Raw genomic sequence first — 24558 nt, forward strand, 5'->3', positions numbered from 1 at the left:
AGTTACTGTATGTTGTTGCCGTATGGCATCGAGCTTCTTTAAGCTTCAAAAGTTAAAGAAAAAATTAAAATTTGGAAAAAAGCTCAAAGACGTGTCTTTTTAATTTTATTTTACTATAACATATATTTTTTTTCATCAAAATCGGCATCGCAAGAAAATTCCATGCAGTAGAGGGTTAAGCCCGAGATACGCGAAAAAAGTTCTACAGTTTTTGGTAACTTCCCGATTTTTTTCGATTATAGTCTCTTGCTGGCATATAGACGACATCTTCAACAACACGTCTATGCAGCTAACTCAAAACTGTCAAAAATCGAGATACGCCGCACGTTTGCACTTTTCACCATCGAGTAGTAGATCCTAGGTGCTGGATCAATTGCGCGTGGTCCCGAGGCTCCCTGCGCGATTCACCGGGCTCGGGAGCTTTTCTGACCAGAAAATCCTACTTAGTGGGTCATTCAGCGGCGTGCTCGGCATGCTGTCAGCGCGAGACGCGCGCTGAAGCCTACAAACCTAACAGGGATACTTCACGCATTGCGCAGACGCGCGCTGACGCCTACAAACCTAACAGGGATACTTCACGCATTGCGCAGACGCGCGCTGACGCCTACAAACCTAACAGGGATACTTCACGCATTGCGCAGACGCGCGCTGACGCCTACAAACCTAACAGGAATACTTCACGCATTGCGCAGACGCGCGCTGACGCCTACAAACCTAACAGGAATACTTCACGCATTGCGCAGACGCGCGCTGACGCCTACAAACCTAACAGGAATACTTCACGCATTGCGCAGACGCGCGCTGACGCCTACAAACCTAACAGGGATACTTCACGCATTGCGCAATGCGTGAAGTATCCCTGTTAGGTTTGTAGGCGTCAGCGCGGGTGTAACGCTGCGCTGGTTGCCCGTAAAGCCACGGACGGGGAATGCCACGTCGCGTCGCTTCAAGCAACTATCTCGCGACAGAGGTGTTATAAGAAATTCAAGGCGCTCCAACGTATCAAGAATGACAGGAATCCTTAAGAAAACAGAGCTATCTTCAAAAAATAAATCAAGATACTACGGCACAAGAAGAGAGCGGTAGTCCAAAAAACTCACCAAGTCCTAGCATCCGTATTTATCAACGTTTGGACGTCTGGAATCTCCGGCGAGTCTCGGGTCAGGTGCAAGCGACTCTACGCCGCAAGCTATGTAGGATTCGACTCCTTTCTCAAAATGTGTTTCCTCCTTCGAAAATCGAGAGAAATCGACAGGGGTACCATCAACTAACTTTTCAGGGTCAAAATCCAGAGTTCTCCGATTGGACTGAAAACGAGGTGGTCCCCTTGAAAATGACCCGCTGGGTCTTTTTTTCTTTAGAATGAAGTAGGGTAGGTGGGGGTAAAAGGCCGCACGGGGAAAAAGGCCGCACCCGACTTTTTTCCCGAAATTTTTTTAGGTTGGCACCGGGACCGTGTCAGTTATGTTGGTAGTGGTGGTGCTGTTGTGTTGACGAAGTTTCGGACCGAACGGACGCGTTCCCTCGAAAATATGAGGAAAGTTGATTTTTCGTGAAAAAAAATCGATTTTTCCAGTTTTATTTTGGTCAATTTCAAGTTTTATAATTGATAGAAAAATTCGGACGAGCTGCAGTTCGAACAATGATAAGGATGGTTTAAATATCCCGCCGTCACTTTTCGGCTAATGGCCTTGTCTTAGAATTTTGAGGTTATGGTTACCTACGTCATCAAATGGGGCAAAAAGCCGCAGGTCCAATGGGGCAAAAGGCCGCATGCGGTCTTCACTAAAATAGCACTAATACTTAATCTATCAACTAATATTACCAATACTAAATCTTTACTACATATTTTACTAAATACATATATTATTAATAATTACCAAAGATCCTAAAATTTAGGGTAGGTGGAGGCAAAAGGTCACACTTTTCCGTTGCGGCCGTCTGTCAGCCGCCGTATCGCATGGAAATTCTGGAAATGTGGTAAAATATCAACTATAGACCCTTAGGCATGAAATGGCACACTTTCCAGAATTTTGAATGCATTTCCGAAATTTTTACGAACTTTTCCGGAAGTGCGGCCTCTTTCCCCATTTTTGGGGCAAAAGGCCGCACTAACGAAATTTTTGAAAAAAATTCATAAAAAATTCGAAAATGCTTTTAAAATTCTGGAAAGTGTGCCATTTTGTGCCTAAGGGTATTTAGCACATATTTTACCACATTCCAGAAATTTTCACGCGATACGGCGGCCTACAGACGGCCGAAACGGAAAAATGCGGCCTTTTACCCCCACCTACCCTATTAGATGAATCAATTATCAGGTGAAAAACCTGAGAGTGATTTGATAACAGTTTAGAAGAAGTATGTCCTTAAAAAGCGAACCTGTGACCAGGTTACAGATAGCTATAATGTTGAAACTTGGTTTGTCCAGTCATGAAAAAGTGGGTGGAGGTTGTGTAAAGGCGTACAGTACTATAAAAACAACACTCAGTTACAATTCTCATGACTAAACTTTTTGGGTATGGGTGCCACCGCAGTTCCTCTTCGTTTCATTGATAAAACTGAGAGGACTGAGGTGAGGACGGAAGAAACAAATGTCACATCAGAGAATAGCACCACTCGACATAAATTTAGGTGGTTCTTAATAAAGGGGTCAACTGATAATGGATGCATTGGACTACATTTTGCAATTCGGAACCATAACTTCTAGCTCATCTGTAAAAACGCATATCGACGGTGAAAGTCGGCAATCACATAACTCGGTTTGCGACGTCGCAGACTTCCTGTCATACTTTATTTTTTAAATGGAAAACTTCTCAACGGCAATTCTTGAAAACTGTCATGATTTTTCTTCTCAATGCGAAGAAAATTCTGCAAAAACTTCAAGAAATAATGTCAATTTGTTCGCCTTTAAAAAAATGACGTAGAGGTGGAGATTTTCAGACACCGGAAACGAGTTACCTATGTGATTGCCGACTTTCACCGTCGATACCTATGCCCTGAGGAAAACTAATGACACATACGTTATTTCTGAACTGAGGCGGAAATTATAGTTCCTTATTGCAAAATGTGGTCCCATTGTGGTCAGTGTGACATATACTTATGTCTCTTCTTTCCTTGTGTTGCTCATACAGGCTTTAAAGCACCACTAAAAATACAAATAAGACGAACCGGAACAAACACAGTATGGAAATAGAGCGAAGTAAAAGGAGGGCGCGTTAATGTCGGCGCAGAGATACAACTATTCGCACATAATGGATGTCCGTGTTGCATCTTCAAAATTGAAGGCGCGATGGCGCTATGCGTGAACTCGCAAATGCTCCTTTCTGGGCTGCCAGTGAGGTGTCGCTCAGATTCGAGAGAAAAATTTAAAATGCCCCCGGTGGGAGCATCATTTTGTCAGACATTACATTGCACGGGAGGAAAAGTCAACGAAATTCCCAGTTGAAAACGCTCAATTAGGGGCTTGGAAGGCATGGCGCATAAGTGCAGTTTTTGAAAAAATTGAGACATTAATTATTTCAACTGAAACTAGGCTTAAAATGTACTCTGTGAAAAATTCTCGCCCAAATTCCAATATTTTTAAACATCTGAAAGTCACTTTGAACTTTCTTTTCGCGCCATAAGGATCCGTGTAATTTCGAAACTTCAACTGCACTTATGCGCCTTGTCTTCCAAGCCCCTCAATTGTTTCCTGAAAAAAAATTCCATTCACGTTGCTGAAAAGTTACGTTCTTTTGTCCAGAAAACGTGCCTTCGACATTGTAAGTAGGCAGGTGTCTATATCTGTTTACACTGCGTAGGTACATATTGACAGCTTCCCTTTCGGTAGCATGACAGCCATGGTCCATGGTGTTATTTTCCGCATAGATTCGTAGACGGTTGGGTGGAAAAAAAAAAAAAAATACCTACACACGTGTGAAATCACGATGAGTTTCCTTATTTACCTACCGATGGATGTGCGGCATAAAATCGCTGATATGCGGCACAAGGGCGTGTAGGATCTCCTGGGCGGATTGTGAGGAGGTCTTGGGATGTACCTAAGACCTAAGGTACCTACATTATCCTACTGAGTTCGTTTCAAAGTCTTGAGTTCCTCCAGTTACATCTTAATCGGTGGTGATGAGACCTGGGGCCGAATTTAGTCGGCTCTTTTCACACGGAGTGTAACATCCATCAATGAGTCCAAACCGCACTACCGGCCAATTAGTATGCTTAGCCGGACTTAAGTGCAGTCGAAACCCGTTCTAAGTATATTTAAGTACGGTGGAAGGACCGACAAAAAATTCGGTCCCTGGTCTAACAAGGTCATTGATGGTTGCAATTACTTATACCTATATCCATTGCAACATGTCAACATCTCCGACTTAAAATGTTTAAGGTATTTTAATAGGTAAACTAACCACGGTACTTATCTTCTTGAAATTGTCTAAGAATGCTCTTGAATAATTTTAGCAAATCTCAAGAAAAACTGTTGGTTACTTGCCTCGTTATAGTGAGGGGGGGGGGAGAGAAAACAAAAAGGCACATTTCTAAAGGCTGATTCTGTATGGAAAATGTTTATGGCGGGTGTCTCAGATTTCCGCATGTGTTTTCTGATTTAATTTTTCAACGTTTTGGGTGCAAACCTTCTATGTACCTATCTATTATCCTTGGCGTGCGTAATTAGTTAGCGAAGCTTCTAGTAAGAATTACTTAGATTGACCTGTAATTGTTCAGTATTGTACAGAGAAAACGACTTTTGACTCATATCTTAAAAAAAGAACAACTCGACCCCCCCCCCCTCCCCTCCCATCTCCCGATTTTAACCCATCAGCTAATACGTTAAGGTTCCTACCTACTTTTTCATTCAAAAAGAAGATGTCAAACTTACAACAAAAATACTGGATTAACAACAGCAAATTTTATTTAAAAAAAAAAAAAAAAAAAAAAAAAAATGAATGACAGTTTTTTTGCTTTATGCCTGGTCTAAAGGCAAGTCAAAGAAAACTCATTTTCGGAGAAGAAAAAGGGAAAACGCTCAGTAGGATCATAATTTTTAAATGATGAGAAGCTGAGATCATTAGATTCTAAAGTTGCATTGATGGTATCCTGATCAAAGTAGAAAGATTTTAAAAGGCAGTTGTCATCCTTCTCTAAAGAAAATTCTGTGGAAGGAGAACAACTTTTCACATATAAAAATTTGATTACATCTCGTCCATTCACAATATCAAAGTCAATGAGGTTTCCATGAATGATGAATTGTGCAAGCTTTTAATTCTTACAAAGTAGCCAAAGAGGATCTCTATTTTGAAAAGGCAAAATTATACTGTTCTACTCTTACAGTGGTTATACCTCTGAGGAAAACGTTTTAATTTGGGACCTGAATTTCCCTCGTACTGTTAACCTGGAATAAATAAAACAAGCGAATGGAAACTTTGAATGTACGAAAAGAAAATTTTCATTCCTTCACTCACATGTCAAAAGTCAAGTTCCCAAACCACGATTCTGGTTTGTGACAATGCAGACTTCCTATCATACTTTCTTGTCAAAATGGAAAACTAATCAATGGTTATTCTCAGAAGATGGCATGATTTTTTTTCTGGGCTCAGAGAAAAATTCTATGATAACCTCAAGGAATTATGTTGATTTTTCTTTCTTTTAAAAAAATAGAGAAAGGGAAATATTTTATTACATTGAAAACGAAATATGTGGCTTGGGAGTTTCACCGTCAATATCGTAACATTGCATTACTTACACATTGTAAACAAAAACAAGGAGTGTTAAGAGTAGATTAGATTAAAGGGTAGAGTTCAAAATACCTATGATAAAAAGATTCAAATGATGTTTTGATAATCAAAGTCATTTTTATTCACAAAGGATATTTACAACAGAAAAACAATTTACATAATTTTACAAATCATCAGTAGCAACTCAGAATTATATTCAATTCTCTCAATTAGAGACAGTAGGGAAAATCTAAATAGAATATCAAATTCTTTACATACTTTCTTTAAGGTTTAGCTTAAATATACAAAATATTCAATGCTTAACACATTATATTTTTTTCTTCCCAAGGATTTGTTGGTGGTTGATAGTTTGCAATGCATTTCAAAGTGCTTATTCCATCTTCAGGTCTGCATGCTCACATATGAGAAAATGTTTCATCCTGACTTGTCAAACAACTTTAGCCTAAAACAGGATTTATGTCTCATTGCCTATTTGGCTAATACAGAGGAAGCACATTTATGTAATAAAATGTCAGAGAAGAATTTTCTTTATCACCACTTTTCAGATTCATTGTAAGTGGTTTACTTACCAATGCTACATACAAGCAGAAGAATATGTATCAACATACATGGTAAACTGTCATGTTACTTAAAAAGCCTTTTGTATGCTTAAAAGAGATTGAAAATATTATAGGAGGAGAATCCTCCAAAGGCTAGAATTTTTTCAGAAAATTTACAATTTGAGACAGTTCACTTGATGCTACGGATTTTGAACAGGAATTAGGTATTATGCAGACAGGAATGACAAAAACAAAATGCCATCACTTTGCTCTTAAAGAAAGTACCAGAACACTTTTGTCCTGTTCTTGTTGTTTATTCCAAAATTTTAGAATCTGCCACCTCTCGGATGCTAGGATGAAACGCCAGTCGGTCTTGTACTAATTGTTTTTGCAAATTTACTAAAAATTGTCTCATTTAGGTTAGAGAAGAGATATCTAATACACATTTTATCACTTCAAGTGAAATATTCTTTAGAAACTAGAATGGTGATTTTGCCTCAATTGTTATTTTAACATGGTTTTGAAGGGCAGAATTGAATCAGGAAGGGCAAAAACTGCAAACGTCCATTTTTCCAGTCCTGAGTTTTTTGAGTTCATAATACTATTTGGAGTTTGTTGCAACCACAGAAAGGGCATCAAAACTCTGTTGAAGTATTATAAACTCAAAAGAACTTAAGACTGGAAAAATGGACATTAGCGGTTTTCGCACGTTCAATTAAGTGGCCAAATAAAACTGATTCATAAAAAGCAAGATTCTACTCAACAAGCTGTCACTACGAATACCTAACATCAACGGAACTTCCCTGTCTTCCATCATCAGTTTCCTGTGATACACCAGTTTGCAAAAAAATGCTAAGACCAAATATTCAATTCAGAAAATTGAGACAAACTAATTTGTGCACATTTCACAATAGGGTACTACTATTTCTGACTCGTTCCTGAAACAGCAAATATCATAAGTTTCTTCATGCAGATAGGCGCTTTTATAAGTGAGCCAAAAATAGCAAATCCTCATTGCAAGAAGTAGTCAAATCGTAGGACCACAGAACTTCAGAAATCTTTAGTCTAGTATCTAAATTCAATGGTTAAATGCGATTCTTAATGATAATCCATCTTCACCTGATATGAAGTCAAATTGACTCAACATCCTCTAAAAATGGCATAAAAATTTTTTTAGCCTGAATGAGGTAACAAGCTCAAACAATCTTAGCTCTTGTTGACAGTGCCCATCCTGGCAGGATCTTGTGACGGATAATGGATCTGCGAATCTGCAGACAACAGCGGACCAGTGCCAGGAGCAAAGAGAGGAGGGGCCATCATGGGAGGGAAGCGCATCTGAGGCGGGTAGAAGAAGGGTGGAGGAGGTGGGCCAGGGGGACGCAGCCCAGAGGGCGGTCTTGGCATGGGCGGGAACATGACGGGACAGGGTGGTGGAGGGGGTGGTATGAACGGAGGCGGAGGGGGCAGCAAGGGTGAATCTTGGTTGTTTAGACCGAAGAAATTTTCTGACATATCTTTTGAAGAAGCTGAGGGGGCAGGAAGACCAGGAACTGGCTGAAGCTTGGGAGTTTCGTCTTCTTTTGAGGTGGTTGTTGCTTGTTTAGCCTGCGAACGGCCCCATTTGATGTTGATCCGTCGCCCTGAGAGGATTAGCTTGCCAAACGTGCGCTCGGCAGCCTGTTCTGCTGCTGCTCTGGTTGTGTACTGAACAAATGCACATTGCTGTCGAGGCACCATGGTCACCGATCGAATTTCACCAAATTGATAGAAATGATCTCTGCAAGAAAAATTGAGAGATTAGTTTTACAGATCATTACTTGTTAACAATTATTTCTAGATGTGATTAGCAAGAATAATACCTCTAAAAATGAAGAGATGAGAATAGAATTGCATCACATACCATTTTCAAATTCCAAGGAAATGTAGATAGATTTTAAAGTTTGATTACATCCTCAAAACTGGGATTTAGATTCAGAGACCAAGTGAGACCCAAAGCTTCTCTGAGTCAAACCACGATAACCCGAAAACCTCAAAAACTCAAAGAAAACAGCTACCTACTTCTGCTCATGGCAAAAAATCTTGAAAATTTGAAAAAAATTGTTCTGTTCATTCAAATATATTTCAAGCTAATTTTAAACTTAATACTTAATTCGTAAGAATTGGTGAATTACCTCTAAAACTTGAAATATCCATCCATATTTCACAGAGCTACCTCAGTCACTCAAAGGAGTTGATGAATTACTTCTACAATTTGGATGATGCTGCTCGAGAATATAAGCAGAACTTACAAAATTTAAAGCAAAGCCAAATAATTTATTTTTTTATCCCTCAATTTTTCCTCGTACAAATAATGCCATGATTAATCGATGTCTTGAGACACAAAATCAGCCTCAGAAACGATAATTTTTCATTCCAGACTCCGTTAGCTCAAAACCTTCAATTTTTCATCGCTTCCCTTCAACTTCAAGTTATCAGGTTCGGCTGTATGTACCTCAAATACTTGCTACTGAATGGCAATGGCTATGAGTAATTTGTGGGCTCTACAATGACTTCTTTCAAAAATTGCTGCTGGATTTAAAATCAAGTTTTGTTCATAAACATTATTTCTGGTCCTTCATTTTTTTGGGATGAAATAATCATCCTACTTGTCTTTTTTCAAAGTATTCCAGAGCAGCACATTCTACATTGAACGTTCTAATCCTTATGAATTAAAGTTTGGTTGAGAATGGAAATAATTACCTGAGTTGTTTCTCATCTATGTTTTCGTTGAGATTACCCACAAACAAAGTGGTTATCGACTTGTCCTCTGGAGGATCCAGTTTAGGCATTGCTGATGCTCGTCGCAATAATTTTTCGGCGACAGGATCATTGACTCCATAATACCTGGTAAAGTGAAATGAAAACAGAATTAAAACAGAATTAAAACAGTACCATGGAATTTATGAAAACCGATCAGTAGAATTAATTATAAAAAGCATGTATTAACATTAAATGCGCTTGTACAAAAAGTTTGATGAGAACTTATTAGTCTTAAAATCACTTCCACTGGACGAAGTTTTTTCGACTTTGTCTCTCATGGCCTGTGAGAAATATCGAGACATATTGGTTTTCGAGAAAATTTTACTATATTCACTAAATATTACTACATTTCAATATTTTATAAATTTTGCAACCTGAGAAACGCTTACCAAAATTTTAGATTAATATGTTGGACACCAAACATCTTACATTTGCTAGTGTTAGTAACTACCTTGCAAAGAAGTTAAAAGATGTATTGATTTTGTTCTGATTAAAAATGAAAAGAATTTAGATGACTCATTGACAGAGTACATACCTGTCTTTGATATTCTGGTCTGCAAGGGGATCGTCAGGATCAGTTGGTTTCTCATGTCTGTACGGACACTCTTCTCCACGGCGACATTCTCCTTTCACCCAGAATGAACAAATATGAGGTCTGTTCCGTTTGTAATAGGGTGTTGTCCTAGCTAACTTCAAGAGTAAGTCACTGGCTGCTTGTGCTTTTCCAACAGATCCAATTGGTGCAGTTGGGTCAGCTTTGCTCATCTATTGAGAAAAAAATAGGGGTAAATTGATTGATTTGAGACAAATTAGAGCCAAAAAATACACAGGAGCATAATAATCAAAGCAGGGATCATAAGTCTTGCTTAAGACTTAGAGCTTTTTCTTCTTTTCAAAAAAATTGTTAATTTCAAATGTTAAATCCCTGAATATTTCCTTCAATGTATGTGTTTGAAAATCTAATTATTTTTCTAAGAATCCTGCAAAAATTTGGAAAATTAATTTTTTGTGTACTTGCATTTAAATATACTGTATGAAAGCAAAATTTGACATAGTCAGTCGACTAATTTGAGGACACCTTTCGCTGGAATATTTGAGTATATTTTATCAAGAAAAAGAATGAACAGTAACCATTTTGAGTTTCACCAGCGGCAACAAAAGAACATTTTTAGGAAGCATGCATTAAAATTTCGTAAAATATGGAAAGTAGGTATCAAAACGGTAGGCAAACATGACCAGGCATCCATTAATTCTCAATATTTTGGCACTACCCTCTCAAATCCTTTTCTCAACTAAAGAATGTTTCATCACCTCGAGCCATGTAGGCTAGAGTTTGCTTCCATCAGTTGTCTGGAAAAACTCAGGCTCATACAGAGGATGCATTTTTTAAACATCCACAATTTAGAGGATGTTATTTTTTCTTGATAAGCCATTCTGCAGATTAAATTGGACTCAATGTCCTCTTTTGTTTCACTCCAATCTATTTCTGGGCTAAACCAGTTAAATCATTTCTTATAATCTGTATTGCATTTTTGAAACGCAGATTGGGCAAAATTATATAGATTATCACCCTTGCACTTAGCAAAATTTAAGTTATGATCATTCTAGTTTTCAAGCATGCATGAAATCCTGGGTCACGAGTCTTGATTCAGGGAAAGCTGAGACTTCTTTAGTTATAAAAGTTATTTAAAATGTGTTGCAATCAGCTTTGTTAAGTAAATAGAATCTAACAGGGTTGCTGCTGAATTCAAAAAATTAAATTCCCCTATTTCTCTGACAAATTTTGGTAAAATTCTTAGACATTAAAGTGAAAACAAGATTGTTAAAGGGACATAATTTGAAACCGTATTCACTAAAAATTTGTTGTTGGAAAATCAAACCTAATATAGAAGACAAATAATTTGGCAGTCTAATAATTTTTCCCTTACCTACACTTGCGTCAATTTCCCTGACTTTTAGAAATTCTCTGACATATCCTGATTTGCCCTGACTGTGGCGACCCTGATTTAAGAGACAATGTATGTCTTTTCATTTTTTAAGTACTCTATACTGCTCAAAGAACCTCATGAAAATTGTGAAATACCTAGCAACGTAACAAGTATCAGAAAGATTATCTTAAAAAAAGAACAAGATGCTAAAAACGATGTAAAGTGTTTTCTTTTCATTTTCTTTGCAACAAACGAAACTAATTGCTGAACATTTTAAGCTCAATAGATGACGACTTACCTCCGAATTCAAATTTTGAACGTAATATTCCTTATTAACGTCTGATCTAGGGATGTCATCCTTGATCTGGAGTGCAGTGTCTCTTACTTGAATTGGCAGACCATACTCCAAATCTAGAAGGCAAGTTTGACAGACATTCTTTAGCCTGCTGCAAGTCTGGCAAACTTCTGTCTTCTTGAACCTCATCCGAGCCCCAGGACACCAACGGAACACCGTGAAGGGTCGAGCACAAATTTTACACTCCTTCCCATACTTTTCTTTGGTCTAGAGAAAAAAACATAACTAGTAAAATTTCATGTTACATCAATTAATGTTATTGTAGTTATACTAATGTTACAGTTGATGATAATGTTAATGTACACGTTGTCACTAATGTTACTAATGCATAAGCGAAAAAGTAAATTGAATAAAGTTCGTTTCACAGAAACGCACCAACTTGCATCTACTTTGAATGGAAAAAAGGTTTGAAGTTTTATTCTTCCATAAGACTCAATACTGAGGATAAAGTTTAACGACTGCTTTTAACGTCTAAAATATTATTTTTCGTTTTTGATTTTTTGACCAATGAAAATTTACAATTGAATGAATTCAAAATTACTTCCAACACATTTTTTTCTATTTTGCAACTTGGTGAATTTCTGTTAAACTTGTTCAATTTATAGAACTACATTGAATATTAGCAAACCAATTTTGATGTAGACAGCTAGCAAAAAGCCTCAAAAAAGATATTTCATCACAGGACTAATCAAAGATTAAAACTACGGGTGATTTCTTGCGTATACTTTAAAACTAACTTATCTCTTATTTATGACTGCCTGAGTATACAAATACTATTAAATGCAATCTGGAATTGCACGAATGATATGAATGGATTTGCCAATCAGTTGGAGGAAACTATTTAAAATCCGGACTTTTTAAAAAGTCAGCCAGGTCTATATGCAAGTACCTATTGGTAGATTCCGAGGCCCTTATATTCTGCAAAATGATATTGCTTGAAAGGGTTCTATTGACAATGGAGTGATATTATATAATAAAAAATGATTTTTAAAAAACTCAATACTCACCATTCGAATGTACGGATTGTCTCCTAGACATGTTTGACACAGAATTGGGAACTCCTGTAACAAAGAGAGAGGTTTATGAAGTAGTCTATAAAGATGAACAGACAGTGGATTTATGATGGATTAAGAACTTCAGATAGTTTAAAGTATATTCAAATGCCTGACCTTGATCCTTCCTTCACACGAAACTTCAATTTCTGCATCAATATCTACAAATCGTACACTACCTACATTCTTAAAAATATAAGACGTAAAATTCAGAAACAGTGGGAAAAGTTCTGACGTTAGGTAATTGGAAATTTCAAGGGAGAAAAGCTTTAGATTTTTCTTTGATTACATGGCAACAATGATAATCACAATAAAAATTTCAGGCTGTAGTCGGCTGACTGTAATTTGAAGAATAATGACTAATTTTCTAGTAATAAGATTAGTTTTCAGTTTATTTTAAGAACAGTTTAATAAATTCCTTACTGGAAGTGAACAAAGAAGTTGGATCAAACTAATTATGCTGGTACCAGGACTGGTTAGTGGTTAGGTTTCAAATTTCAAAGGGATAGCTTTGACAAAAAACCTTGGCATCCTTACACGGAAAACATATCGACAGTGGAAGTCAGCAATCACACAACTCGTTTGCGGTGTCTGAAAATCTCCGCCTCTATATTATTTTTTTAAAAGAGAACAAATTGACATCATTCTTTGAAATTTACGCAGAATTATCTTAGCACAGAGAAGAAAAATCACGGCAGTTTTAAAGAATTGCCGTTGAGTAGTTTCCCGTTCAAAAAATAAAGTGTGACAGAAAGTCTGCGACGTCGCAAACCGAGTTATGTGATTGCCGACTGACACCGTCGATATACAGATTACAGGAGTCTATTGCAATTAAGAAAATTTCCCTAAATAACCATTAGTTTTAATCAACTTCAATTCAAAGATGAAAGAATAAATTTCTCGAAAATGCGTTGGTGGCAGGAATGAGTATGTTTTTACACGGTCAGATCTAGTGCCTTGCCTAGCATAATGACGAAGCTAGAATGTCAATATGGTTTGTTCCAAAAACCAATACCTGTCTCCTTTAAGTAAGTGAGAATCATTTTAACCAGTGGCAAAGCTTTTGTAGGATTCATCGGGTAGGAATACCTATCGGCCAATGTGAGAGTCCACGCCAAATAAGTTTACGCCTTTCTAGACTGCGACAGAAGATCTTCAGACATTATTTTTACAAGTAAAGTGAATGCAAAAATTAAGATGGCAGATCTTCTGCCGCAGTCTAAAAGTGCATACATTTATTTGGCGTTTATACATTTATTTACATTTATTTCTCAATCCAGAAACGATTGTAATTGAACGAAGTAAACGTAACGTAAGTACACGTAACAAAGTGTAAACTTTGAACGTAATTAACTGTTACTTTAGATTCTTTGAAAATACATCACTAAAATGGTAAGTAAATTCTTCAAAAAACCATTAATCTGGAGTTTCTCAAAAGTACTCCCCAAATATTTCATGGATAATCAAAAAAGGCTGAGTGAGTAGGTGCGTTAGCACCGTCAGCACGAGGAAGCGGAAAACTTACGGCGTCTTCCCAATTCTGCCGATTGTAGGTGTTTGAGGTTTTTGATGTGGCCATCACAATTATACGCACATCACACAGAACTTAAAATGGTAATAACTTTAGCGATCAGTGAGAAATGATAATAAGAACTTCGCAAAATTCACGATTTGTAAAACTTGGCATTGAGCATTCGCATAACTACATAACATAACCTCAAATTGCCGTTTACAAACGGAAGTGAACGGAGGGACAGGGCTGGGTTCCTTTGGCGGCCATCTTGTGCGTCAAGCGATATAGATCACGTCACTTTGGTGAAAAAAATTGGCGCGCTGTTTAAACTTTCGGTCAAGTCTCAGGGGGCGGGCGCAAGGCCAGCAGCGTGGCGCACAGTCACTCAACTTGTGACTATCGTTGAATGAGGCGAATTGTTGTTTTTTAATACTTATTTCTCTCTTAATTTATATTTTTCTTGAAGCTCATTAAATTAAAAATGAAACCGGAGGTTAAAGGAGTTTTTTTTTTTTTAATTTATTTATTAATTTTCCACTTTTCATCTCTTCTTTTAGTCTAAAACTCTGCGCCTCTGGCGTCTGGCATCTGTCAGCTTGTAGAAGTATAGGATACTTTGCAGCTACATTCATATTTTTATTTTTCGAAAAACTAGAGCTGTAAAAGTAAAGCTGTACTGAAAGTTGCCGTCGTTTGAACTTTTCACGCCGCACCGGTCGACCCCGCACTTCCACTGCTTCCACGATGCACATTGTGCGAATTTTCATTATTTCATTTGAAAAATTGTGATAAACGCATGAATGTTTTTATTTCTCTTTTATAAAAGATAACAATATTTCATATTGTATACACATGATTTTAAACGTTTTGTAAATGAGGGGTATCGGTGAGGGCTGCATGGTTTTTTGGCCCATCCTGAATTTTCTCCTCTCTACGATTCTTTGTTCATTAAGGTCTGTTTTTTTACGGAATGCGTCTCGAATTGGGTCATTTTTGGTCTCTTTTCGGAACTGATAGCCGGAACATGGGTCTGAAGGCGATGATGGCGAAAAATGCAAATTCTGCGCAGGCTTGTGGTCGAGTGCCGAAAAATCCGCACTTTTCACCGATCAGCCTTCAATTTGAGCCCTTTTCTGGTCTATATTCGACCTGAAATGAAACTAGAAGTGACCAAATCATGATGCATTCCGTAGAATTTAGACCCTCGAGGAACAAATAATCGTAGAATTGAAGAAATTCAGTTAGAGTAGGTCTAAAAACGGCTCTGATCGATACCCCTCCTTTAACAAAAACAAAATGCATCGTCATTTTTTTTTTTTTTTTTTTTTTAATTGGATCAAGAACTCCGACCTTATCGATGAAATGCATCTCATCAAAGCGAGCAGACCTCATTATTTTGACTTTCACTTTTGACGTCAGAGAAAACGGTTTCCTGGCCCTCTCCCATCTAATCGTTGTAAAGCGAGCGCTGTAAGTGTAGGCATGAACTTGTCATCCGAAAGAATTTATCTTGGAAAGGAGTTATTAATATTTGTTCTTGAAATTCTCGAACACATTATCTTAATCTGAGCACCGTGGGAACTTGGAGGAAAATATATATGAATCATTTAAAAAATCTGGTTTTTCATCGACAGAAGTTTGGCGATGTCTGCATGTTCATACGATGTTTTCCCTTAAAATGGCAGTATAGAAGTGCCTACTCGGTAATGCTGGTGTTACCGTCATTGGCGAATTTAGTAGACGACCACAGCGCTTTTCATCGCTCCTCGCCTGCCAGAAAATGGAGGGCAAATAATAGAGAAAGAGAACATTTTGAGGGGCACTGGTGGGGAAACTGAGTGAAAAACACGGGTGATGATAAAAAATCTAAATTCACGCCTTTATCGGAGACTGGATTTGCCTCTTGCTCACAACTTCCCCTTGCATTTACATATACACAACATTTTATCAATGTTTTCAATACGTGTTCACAACACATACATGTTTCCTCCTGGAGCGTATACTACACAGACCTTATCTGATGCAAATAAAGTATTATCAAACATTTTTTTTTAAATTTTCGAAATACTTAGTAAGAAATATTAACGGCAATTTATTCTTACAAATATCGCGAAAACTACTTGGTTCGAAAGCAGGGTCGGACTGGCTTGCAGCTAAGGGCGTAGACCCTTGGCTGGTTAAAGGGGCGTGATGTGATATTTCCTGGTAGGGCATTCCATACGTGGAGGGGGGCTCAGAAAATTTTGGCAAAGCAGCACAAGTTCGTACAGAGTAAAAATTGCAAAATTGAACGTATTGAAGTAGCCGACAGACTTCTGAAATTAAAAAAAAACAAAAAATTAAAGACACTAGACGCATCCAAGCACCATTATTTCCAAAAGAACCGAGCCAGTGCTGCGATTTACACGAGCTTAAGACGTAGGTCTGCAATTAAAGCCTCCTAAAAAAGAATCAGACAAGAACCTGAAAAAGAAGAAAGAACGAGTGTCAACACAGCCGAAGACAGGAAATACGTATTCGGGCCTCTTTTTTAACTTTTCTCCCGAATCTGAGCGACACCTCATTGACAGCATATAGCAGAGCATCGAGAGCTCACGCTTCGCGTCATCGCGCCTTCAATTTTTCAGATGCAGCACGGACGTCCATCAAGTACGAATAGTTGTATCTCTGCGCCGTCGTGAACGCGCATCCTTTCCTTAGCTTTATTTCCATATTGTGTTTGTTTCCGTTTGTCTTATTCGTGATTGTGCTTCAAGCACTACGTGAGTAACACAGCCGAAGGTAGGAGAGATGTGTTCGGGCCTCTTTTTTAACTTTTCTCCCGAATCTGAACGACATCTCATTGACAGCATATAGTAGAGCATTGAGAGCTCACGCTTCTTGTCATAGCGCCTTCAATTTTTCAGATGCAGCACGGACGTCCATCAAGTACGAATAGTTGTGTCTCTGCGCCGTCGTGAACGCGCATCCTTTCCTTAGCTTTTTTTTACATATTGTGTTTGTTTCCGTTTGTCTTATTCGTAATGTTGCTTCAAACTAGTAGCATAGAGCAGAACATTGCGAGTTCACGACTCACGCCATCGCGTCTTATATTTTTCGTATGCAATGTGGACATCCATCCTGCGCGAATAGTTGTATCGCGTTTGCACTTTAAATGTCTCTTATTTTTGAATTTAGAGATAAATTAAGGTTCTAGTTTGCCTAAGATATGCTATGGCATTTCTAAATCAATTGTCATGTTGAAAAGGAAGAAATATGTGTAAAGGTCTCTCAAGAGGTCTATAAAAGGTGCGCAAGTCTAAAAATCGAACCGACCATCGCTTCTAAGGGAGTTACACATAGCGAATGAAGGACGGGGGTGATAAAGCGCATGTATATCACCAAAATGGTGAAAATTTCACAGAAAAGTGTTCACAATTCAGAAAGTAGTTATTGGACCCTTCCTTGTTCACCGCTGTCATGCGTAAAAGCACCTTTCTATTCTCCTAACTCTCTCTTCTTCCCGTTCATTTAAGAAAATTTCCGCATATATTTTCGGTCGTTATTTTTTTTCTCTTCTTATATTTTGCTATCTGTCAGAGGGGCGCGTTTTCGGCGCGCCAAGGGGGCGTATCTGCCAATGGCAGATTATGGCCAGTCCGAGCCTGTTCGAAAGTATTCCCCATCTAAAGTTTAAAATTTTTCTCAAAAATTTCAGAAAAACTTTTTTTGAATGCTTGTCCAATATTATTTTGTATGTGAGGCCTATTGCTCCGCGGCATGCGTCACTCCATCTCAAACCAGAACCACTGGGCCTTTCTCCGCTCCGCTGCGCCCCCCCCCCCCCCCCCCCCTCCGGGTAAAAAGGCGAGAACACTCTGATGTCGGCAATTGAGCTAATCAAGTAGGTGTCGAAAATCCAGGGAAGATTAAGTTAGTCGGATTTAAGCCACAATTGGAATCGAGCGCAAGGCTCAATTAGGCTTATAACGTAACCTTCCTTAACGCCTTTACCCGCCTACCGCCGGTCGACAGTGACAGATGATGCATCGTTGCCGAGAAAATTGGCCCGAACGGATGCCCGAAGCCAATTTGCGGTGCAAATGCCTAAAATGAATCCATACCAATTTGCCAAGCTGCACTTTATATTCGGTGAATTAATTCCTAAGAAAATGATGCATCTTCAACGTCGTGAAAAATAATGATCGCAAGCATGTATATTGGCTGCTATATCGAGCATATTTTTGTCCTACATATTTTTTTCTTTATAAATATGACTCCTAAACTCTCTTGTCAACAGATAATTCTTTGATCGATTTTTTCAAAGTCAATACGAATAATCGGTAAAATCTTCTCGCGAGCCACCGGCCACCGCTGTTGCCGCACCGCACCGAGACATCGCATGATGTACAACATACTGCGTTCGTTCCTTTTGAAGGCGTTTCTTAAACAAACTAGTTTAAGGAAGTATGATCTTCATTTTTTACTACTCACCACTTCATCAGTTTGACTTATACGCTCTAAGAGAGATGCACAAAGGAATTTTCACGAGGTAAAACTTCTTTAAGGAGGGAAAGTTTCATAGAATTTAATAAAATTTTCAGAGGCTAAAAATACAACCTCCAAACCAACGATCAACGATAGTTTTGAGCAGGAACTCAGGAGTTCGATTCATTGTAATTTTCCCTCCCTCTGAAGTTTCAAAATTGAGTTTTACTATTTATCACTTTCGTTTTGTTCCATTCCGTGCTGTAAATCGTAATTGTTTTACAATAATTTTATCTTGGTGGAAACAATATCACATTCTCTCTGATTTGAATCAAAATAAAATATGTGAAGACTAGAACTTTGTTCAGTTTTAAATTTACAAAAAAAACTTCCAGTTCGTAATTTCTCGAATTTTGTCTAAACATTTTCAGGTAATTTCATGAAAGGTTGTCGCGTGGTTTCATTTTATGAGATTTCATAAAATTTTACATTATGTGAGTTATGTGACCGTATGATCTTATAGCGAGAGCTCCACTTGATGAGGAGATGCCCTATGAGCCAAAAGAACGCTATGCTCACGGTTCAATTTGATGAGCGTCGTTGTATGAGTTCAGCTGAGTGGCTGGTGTGCCTTCATTTTTCCACGTATGCAACACGGGTAGCCCACGAGCTAGAATCATGTCAGAGGGGCGACGAAATTTTGAAAATATTGGAAAGATATTCCAGAGCTAAACTTAGGATGGTCTTAAAAAGTCCATGATTAAAATGATAAAATGAAATTTTAAAATGAATTTTTGATAAAATGAATTTTTTTTTTAAAAAAATAATAATACTAAAAAATTGTGAGCAATTTTTACTTTCTCGCTTCCCTTGCGGATAGAGAAAGTATTGTCATCCTACCCCCCCCCCCCCAAAAAAAGTTGAAATTTCATAATTTCTACACGTTTTAAGGTCCATGGAGTCAAAATAACCATACTTGAAAAAATGTGTGCACGTCCGTCCGGCGTCTCACAAATGGACGTATTTCTATCAAACGAAACTATGTACATTAGGACATGAGCCCTGAGACCCATATGAATATGTGCATAACAGGGCTCACGCCATAATGCACATAGTTCCGTTTGGCAGAAATACGTCCAAATCTATGTTCGGCTATATCTCAAAATCTACTGAATTTCATTCAAAATTTGCATGGAAGACCATTTTTTTTTTTAAAAAAAATGTTTGAGGTTGTTATTGAACTAGCTCTAAACCTGATCTTTGTTGCCAACCTCCCAAGGTCTACACTCGCCCGGGGCCCAAGGACGCCCGTCCGTGAAAACGAAATCCGCGGGGCCGTTCGGATCGGCGCGACGCGAAGCGCCGCTCACATGACGTGACGCGGCGCGACGTCCGTTGGCGTCGGGCGCTGGGACGACCTCTGCCGTCTCTGGCAACGTCAAGCGCTTATTGTTTCCCGGAGCCCGTCGGCAGTACGTCACAGCCATCGCGTCGGGCAGCCACTGTCCGTCGCCTCGCGTCGCCCGCGAATTTTTCATTTTTCGCCTCGTGTTCGTGCTCGTGGTCGCGTGTTCGCCCCCCGCCCCGCGTCCACCCCGGGCCCGCAACCCCCCGCAGATTCTCGTAAGTTGTGCCAAGGTTTTGTTCCTTCCCCTAGCCTCTTGCCCCGCTTCCCCTACAGCCGTGTTTCCCACCGTTTGCTTCGCAATTTTATTTCGCTCGTCTCGTGCGGCCGCCGCATGGTGGATCGAGTCAAAAGGAGAGTTCGGACAAAATTTGGAAACTTTAAAGGCTCATAACTCCGTTTACAGAAAACGTCGAGGTTCTAAAAGTGGTTTCATTGGTTTCCTCGTCAAATTCTCTTCCAGAGCCACCCCTCAAAATTTAAAATGTGACGAAATAAATATCAAAATTTGCAGTTTTAGTAAAAAATTTAATGTCCGACCTCTCTAATTAACTCGATCCACTGTGCGCCGTGCTTTTATTTGGACCGCGTTTAGCAGAAAGGAACCAAACGACATCAGCCCTTGCCAGATTTCATTCGGCAATTTTAATTTTTTACACGAAAACGGTTGTGCGGGTTTTTGTGCAAATTTCAGTGAATTTTCTGCATAGTATGAAGCAAATTCCTTAAAATTTTCTAAGGAATCTGTACAAAAAATGTGTGCCCTTCTAAAAAATTGAGTGCCCAGCTAAATTTGGCAATATCTGATGTGGCTTGGTTCCTTTCTGCTCAACGAGGTCCGTTCGATTAAGCTGTATAACGACTACCAGTAAGTCCAAAAATTAATTTTGAGAAAATGGACGTGAAAGCCTAGGAGAACAAGTCCTCCATTCTTAGTAAGGTTGTCAAATATCGACAGAATCAACACAGAAAAACATTCAGTTGTAACAGAATCTTAGAAATTGTGATGAGATGATTAATCTGATGATCTCAGAAAAGATGATCAAAACGACAGATCGAAGCGGGATCGTTTCTCTTCCCCAGTGCCTAGATTTTTACTTTCCTAAAGCAAGATTTAGAGAGTGGTTCTGGTGTGCGGAAAAAATTCTGGAGATAGAGTCTGATCTCTGGACAAACTTCATTCACTTTATGCAAAATCCATCGGTCAACATTAAACTATCTTTTCTATCAGCGTGCTTGTGGACAGTAAAAGTGACGGGGCATGAATGATCGATTAAGATTTCCCCATTTGAAGCTGGGGTAAAGAATCGACTATTAAGGGGTTCGTTGCGAACACTCAGTTTATCGATCTTTTACATAGATTTAAATGGCAGATCAATCGATACATTGCAAAGCACGCCACGCCACTGGACAGTAGTCACATATCAAAACAGTGCATCTCGGTATGAAACCAGGAACATTCTATCCCCGGAATTCCCACATCCGTCCCAGACGCTTAACTTCCACTGGAAACTTTGATCTTCCAATCTTGATACCTAGCGATGAATTTGTGAGATGGCCTTATCCAGTGATTAATTTATGAAATGCCTCGGTAAAATTAAGGATACATGGAAGTTTTTGACGATTTCTTCGAGTGCTTATATCTCACTCTCAGACTTGAATTGGTCAAGGGTTCGAAATATTGATTTTTTAGGGTATCAGAGGAGAGAGTGATTTGTATTTACCCCCGAGTAACGGAAAAATGCCGTATGAGCATTTGGATGCTGCTAAAGTTTTTTTTAATAAAACACTAATTTTCTAGGATTTTTTTTTGTTTTGCCTTTGTATTTTCCTTCCACATTTTCAGGGAATCGTATTTACATTTTGACCTAAGGTACCTGCCTGAAATGTGAAAGAAAAACTTGTATGACTTTCCTCAAATATTTATTTCATTGGAGGAAATTTGGCATCGTCCGGAGGCTCATACGGTGTTTTTACTTAGCGCGGCGCGGCAGCTAATGCCAGTGGTCTAGTACTGGTAGTGGTTTTGACTCCGATTTTTTCTCACTTCCTTTATTTTTTTCCGTTTGCGTATGCCCCACATCTTAAATTAAAACGGTTTCTTGACCTTTACTCCCACTCCCACCCTTTCAGACTGCTTTTTCCAGTCTTCCATTATAAATGATAGACTTTTTGATTATTCTCTTTCCTTTACCTTAGGGTATTAAAGACTTATTTTGGGTAGAAAGGGGGGACAGAAGAAGTGCACGGTATTGAGCAGGTGCAGATGGTCACAAATTCCATGGCGGGGGGAGGGGGGGGGGAGCTAAGGGGCTTGTCCCCGGGAATCCCTGGTTTTTCCCTCAGCTACGCTTATACATGGTCCTAAAACTCGTGCACTCATTCCTAGTCCATTTTTGAAACCTTTTTTCTTCCATGCAAGTTCAACGCGAACCTTCATTTTCTGTATTGACAAAATATCTCGTAAAAGACTTTCACAAACGTATAGAAAAAATTACGCCCGCGATAAAATTGACCATCTTGACATGATTCTGGTTCCAACCATTTTTTTTTTATTTCCCCTATTTTTATGGCAATTATTATGGGCCACGTTGGCGCAGAGCCTTCATTTTTTAAGCGCCATGGTCGATTTTTTAGGCGCATTTGGGGCGTTGGCGCCTGTGAGTTTCGAACACTGTGCGAGAGGTAAACTAAAATCCATGGAGCAAGATAAATCTACTGGTGTTGGCATCTCCAAGTTCATACTGGATTTTCCCCGTATGCAATCGGCGTGCGGACCTTGGCCCTGCAAACTTGACACCACACATACTCATTTTCAAATCACTGTCAAAACCCACTCATCTCCCAGCTCCCTGAAGTGATCAAGCCAAGCCTTGCCAACGCTTTCTCGCTTCAATGGAGCTTCGTTGTGTTGTCACTCTTCACGGAAGGTGATTTAACTTTCAAATTCGGCCGGTGGGTTCATCTGCTGGAAGATTTTCGGCATGTTTCGCTCTCAGCTCCTATCTCCCATTACGAAAATACCCCATTTCCAGAGGCGGATCCAGCAATTTGGCAACACCGGATTCCCATCATTTAAACCTATGTTAAATAATCGATTCTTGTCGGAACCCCTGGCCCCTCCAAGAATCGATACATTTTCATGGGTAAAAATGGAGAAAAATAACGTTGCAAATTTTCTGTATCCGGCAATGCCCATTTCGTTGAAACACTTCGATTTTGGGACGAGCGTAACTGAGGGCCTTGGAGGACAAGGCGCATGAGTGCCCCTTTTGATATTTCGAGGTGTACGTGTTTAAAGTTTCGGAATTACATGGATCCTTATGGCGGAAAGGACGTTCAAACTGACTTTATGATGCTTAAATATTGTAATTTGGCAGCGAATTTTTTGCAGAATATGCACTAAGAATAGTTGTACCTAAAATAATCAATATCTCAATTTTGTTCAAAAACTGCACTTAAGCGCCCATCCTCCAAGCCCCTCGATTAATTTGATCCATTGATCCATTTGACCTTTTTTCTCTGCTCCAGTGAGACGGCCTGTCGAGGTTTACCTACACGTAGAAAAAAGGAATATTATATACTACTCTACCATATTATGTAGCAGGAAAATAGCCTTTTATAAGTCGTTATGTTTTTACTAAATATTACGCTACGCGTTCGGAAGGAATAATATCAATGATATGTAATTGTGTCTCAAAAGGAGATGAACATGGGATCGGTCATGCACGGGCCATCCAATCGGGCTGTGAGTAAAGTCAATTTTCTCTGAAAGTCTGTTCTTCATCGACACTGCGTGCTCTTCCTTAGCAAGGCAGTTTATTGTCAAGCCTACGTCAAAACGCCATACGAACCTTCGGACGTTGCCTTCTTTGATGAAATACGAATTTTCTGGGGAACCTGCTGGAAATATATATTTTTCTTCCAATTTATCAAATAATTAAGCTCACAATTTGATCTAGGTATCTGAAAATTTTACGGAAAACACTCATGAGTTTCCTCCAAAACGAATGATTTATTAAGAATAACATGGCAACATTCGAATGTATGTATGTATGTTCGGAGTTCTAGACTAAGTTCACTGCAGCGCCTTGATGCAACTATTCGTGCTCCACAGTCGTGCGTGTTGCATGTTCAAAATTGAAGGCACTTTCGCATCCCTCGCCTCTTCAGAAATGCATATGAGTTGTCATTTGCTGTATCCCCCGAATAACAGAGAGCCCATGTAGAAAAACTAGGTATTCTATTGTTCTCATGTTAGAAAAAAAAAAAAAAAAAAAAAAAAAAAAAAAAAAAAAAAGTGTCGCGCACTAATTGGTCAACAAATAGTAGGGTTTAATGGATTTTCTGATTCCCAACTTCTGAAATAATCCTGAACAAAATTTGATGGGATGTTCTCGCCGAAAAGTATATTTTTTCTGTTTGCTTTATTCATCTCTCGCTTGGTAAAACGAATTTCTACCTATTGATTTGTTTGGTTTACTCGAATACTGGGTGAAAAAAACTAGAAAATTGATTAAAAACTCCTAAAATAAATCGAAAACAGTTTATTGTACACTTGATTATCGTAACCTGTAAATTTCTATATTAATAGTTTTATGGTTGATTATTGTAAACGAAAAACCCTGGTAAAAATTGGCTATAGGAGCTGCGTTTCAAAATACTATAAGAATTCTTATAGCCGGCTAAAGGAGGCGATAGAAAATCATATAGCTGGCTGTAGAAAGCGGAAAAAATCATAGAGCCGGGCTATACGAAGCGATAAAAAATTATG

At 38.8% G+C, this 24558-nt stretch overlaps 2 protein-coding genes across 2 annotated transcripts in view; one reads left to right on the top strand and one right to left on the bottom strand.

Annotated features, from left to right (window-relative positions):
* Positions 1-5818: 5818 nt before the first annotated feature.
* Positions 5819-14127, bottom strand: LOC109031313 (pre-mRNA-splicing factor RBM22). Its single transcript, XM_019042764.2, has 6 exons — positions 13925-14127; positions 12355-12408; positions 11291-11554; positions 9600-9829; positions 9005-9148; positions 5819-8042 (listed from the first exon to the last, which is right to left on the bottom strand). The coding sequence occupies exons 1-6, from the start codon at positions 13976-13978 to the stop codon at positions 7472-7474; spliced, it is 1317 nt and encodes a 438-aa protein (XP_018898309.1). The 5' UTR covers positions 13979-14127; the 3' UTR covers positions 5819-7471.
* A 5735-nt stretch (positions 14128-19862) lies between these two features.
* LOC109031275 (glycerophosphocholine phosphodiesterase GPCPD1) overlaps positions 19863-24558 on the top strand; it is a 28787-nt gene continuing 24091 nt past the window's right edge. Inside the window, exon 1 of the mRNA XM_072299142.1 lies at positions 19863-20002. The gene's annotated coding sequence lies outside the window, so the exon portion shown is untranslated. The remainder of the gene's footprint in view (positions 20003-24558) is intronic.

This window comes from Bemisia tabaci, chromosome 4 (assembly GCF_918797505.1).
Source record: "Bemisia tabaci chromosome 4, PGI_BMITA_v3".
In the NCBI taxonomy this organism is placed as follows: domain Eukaryota; kingdom Metazoa; phylum Arthropoda; class Insecta; order Hemiptera; family Aleyrodidae; genus Bemisia; species Bemisia tabaci.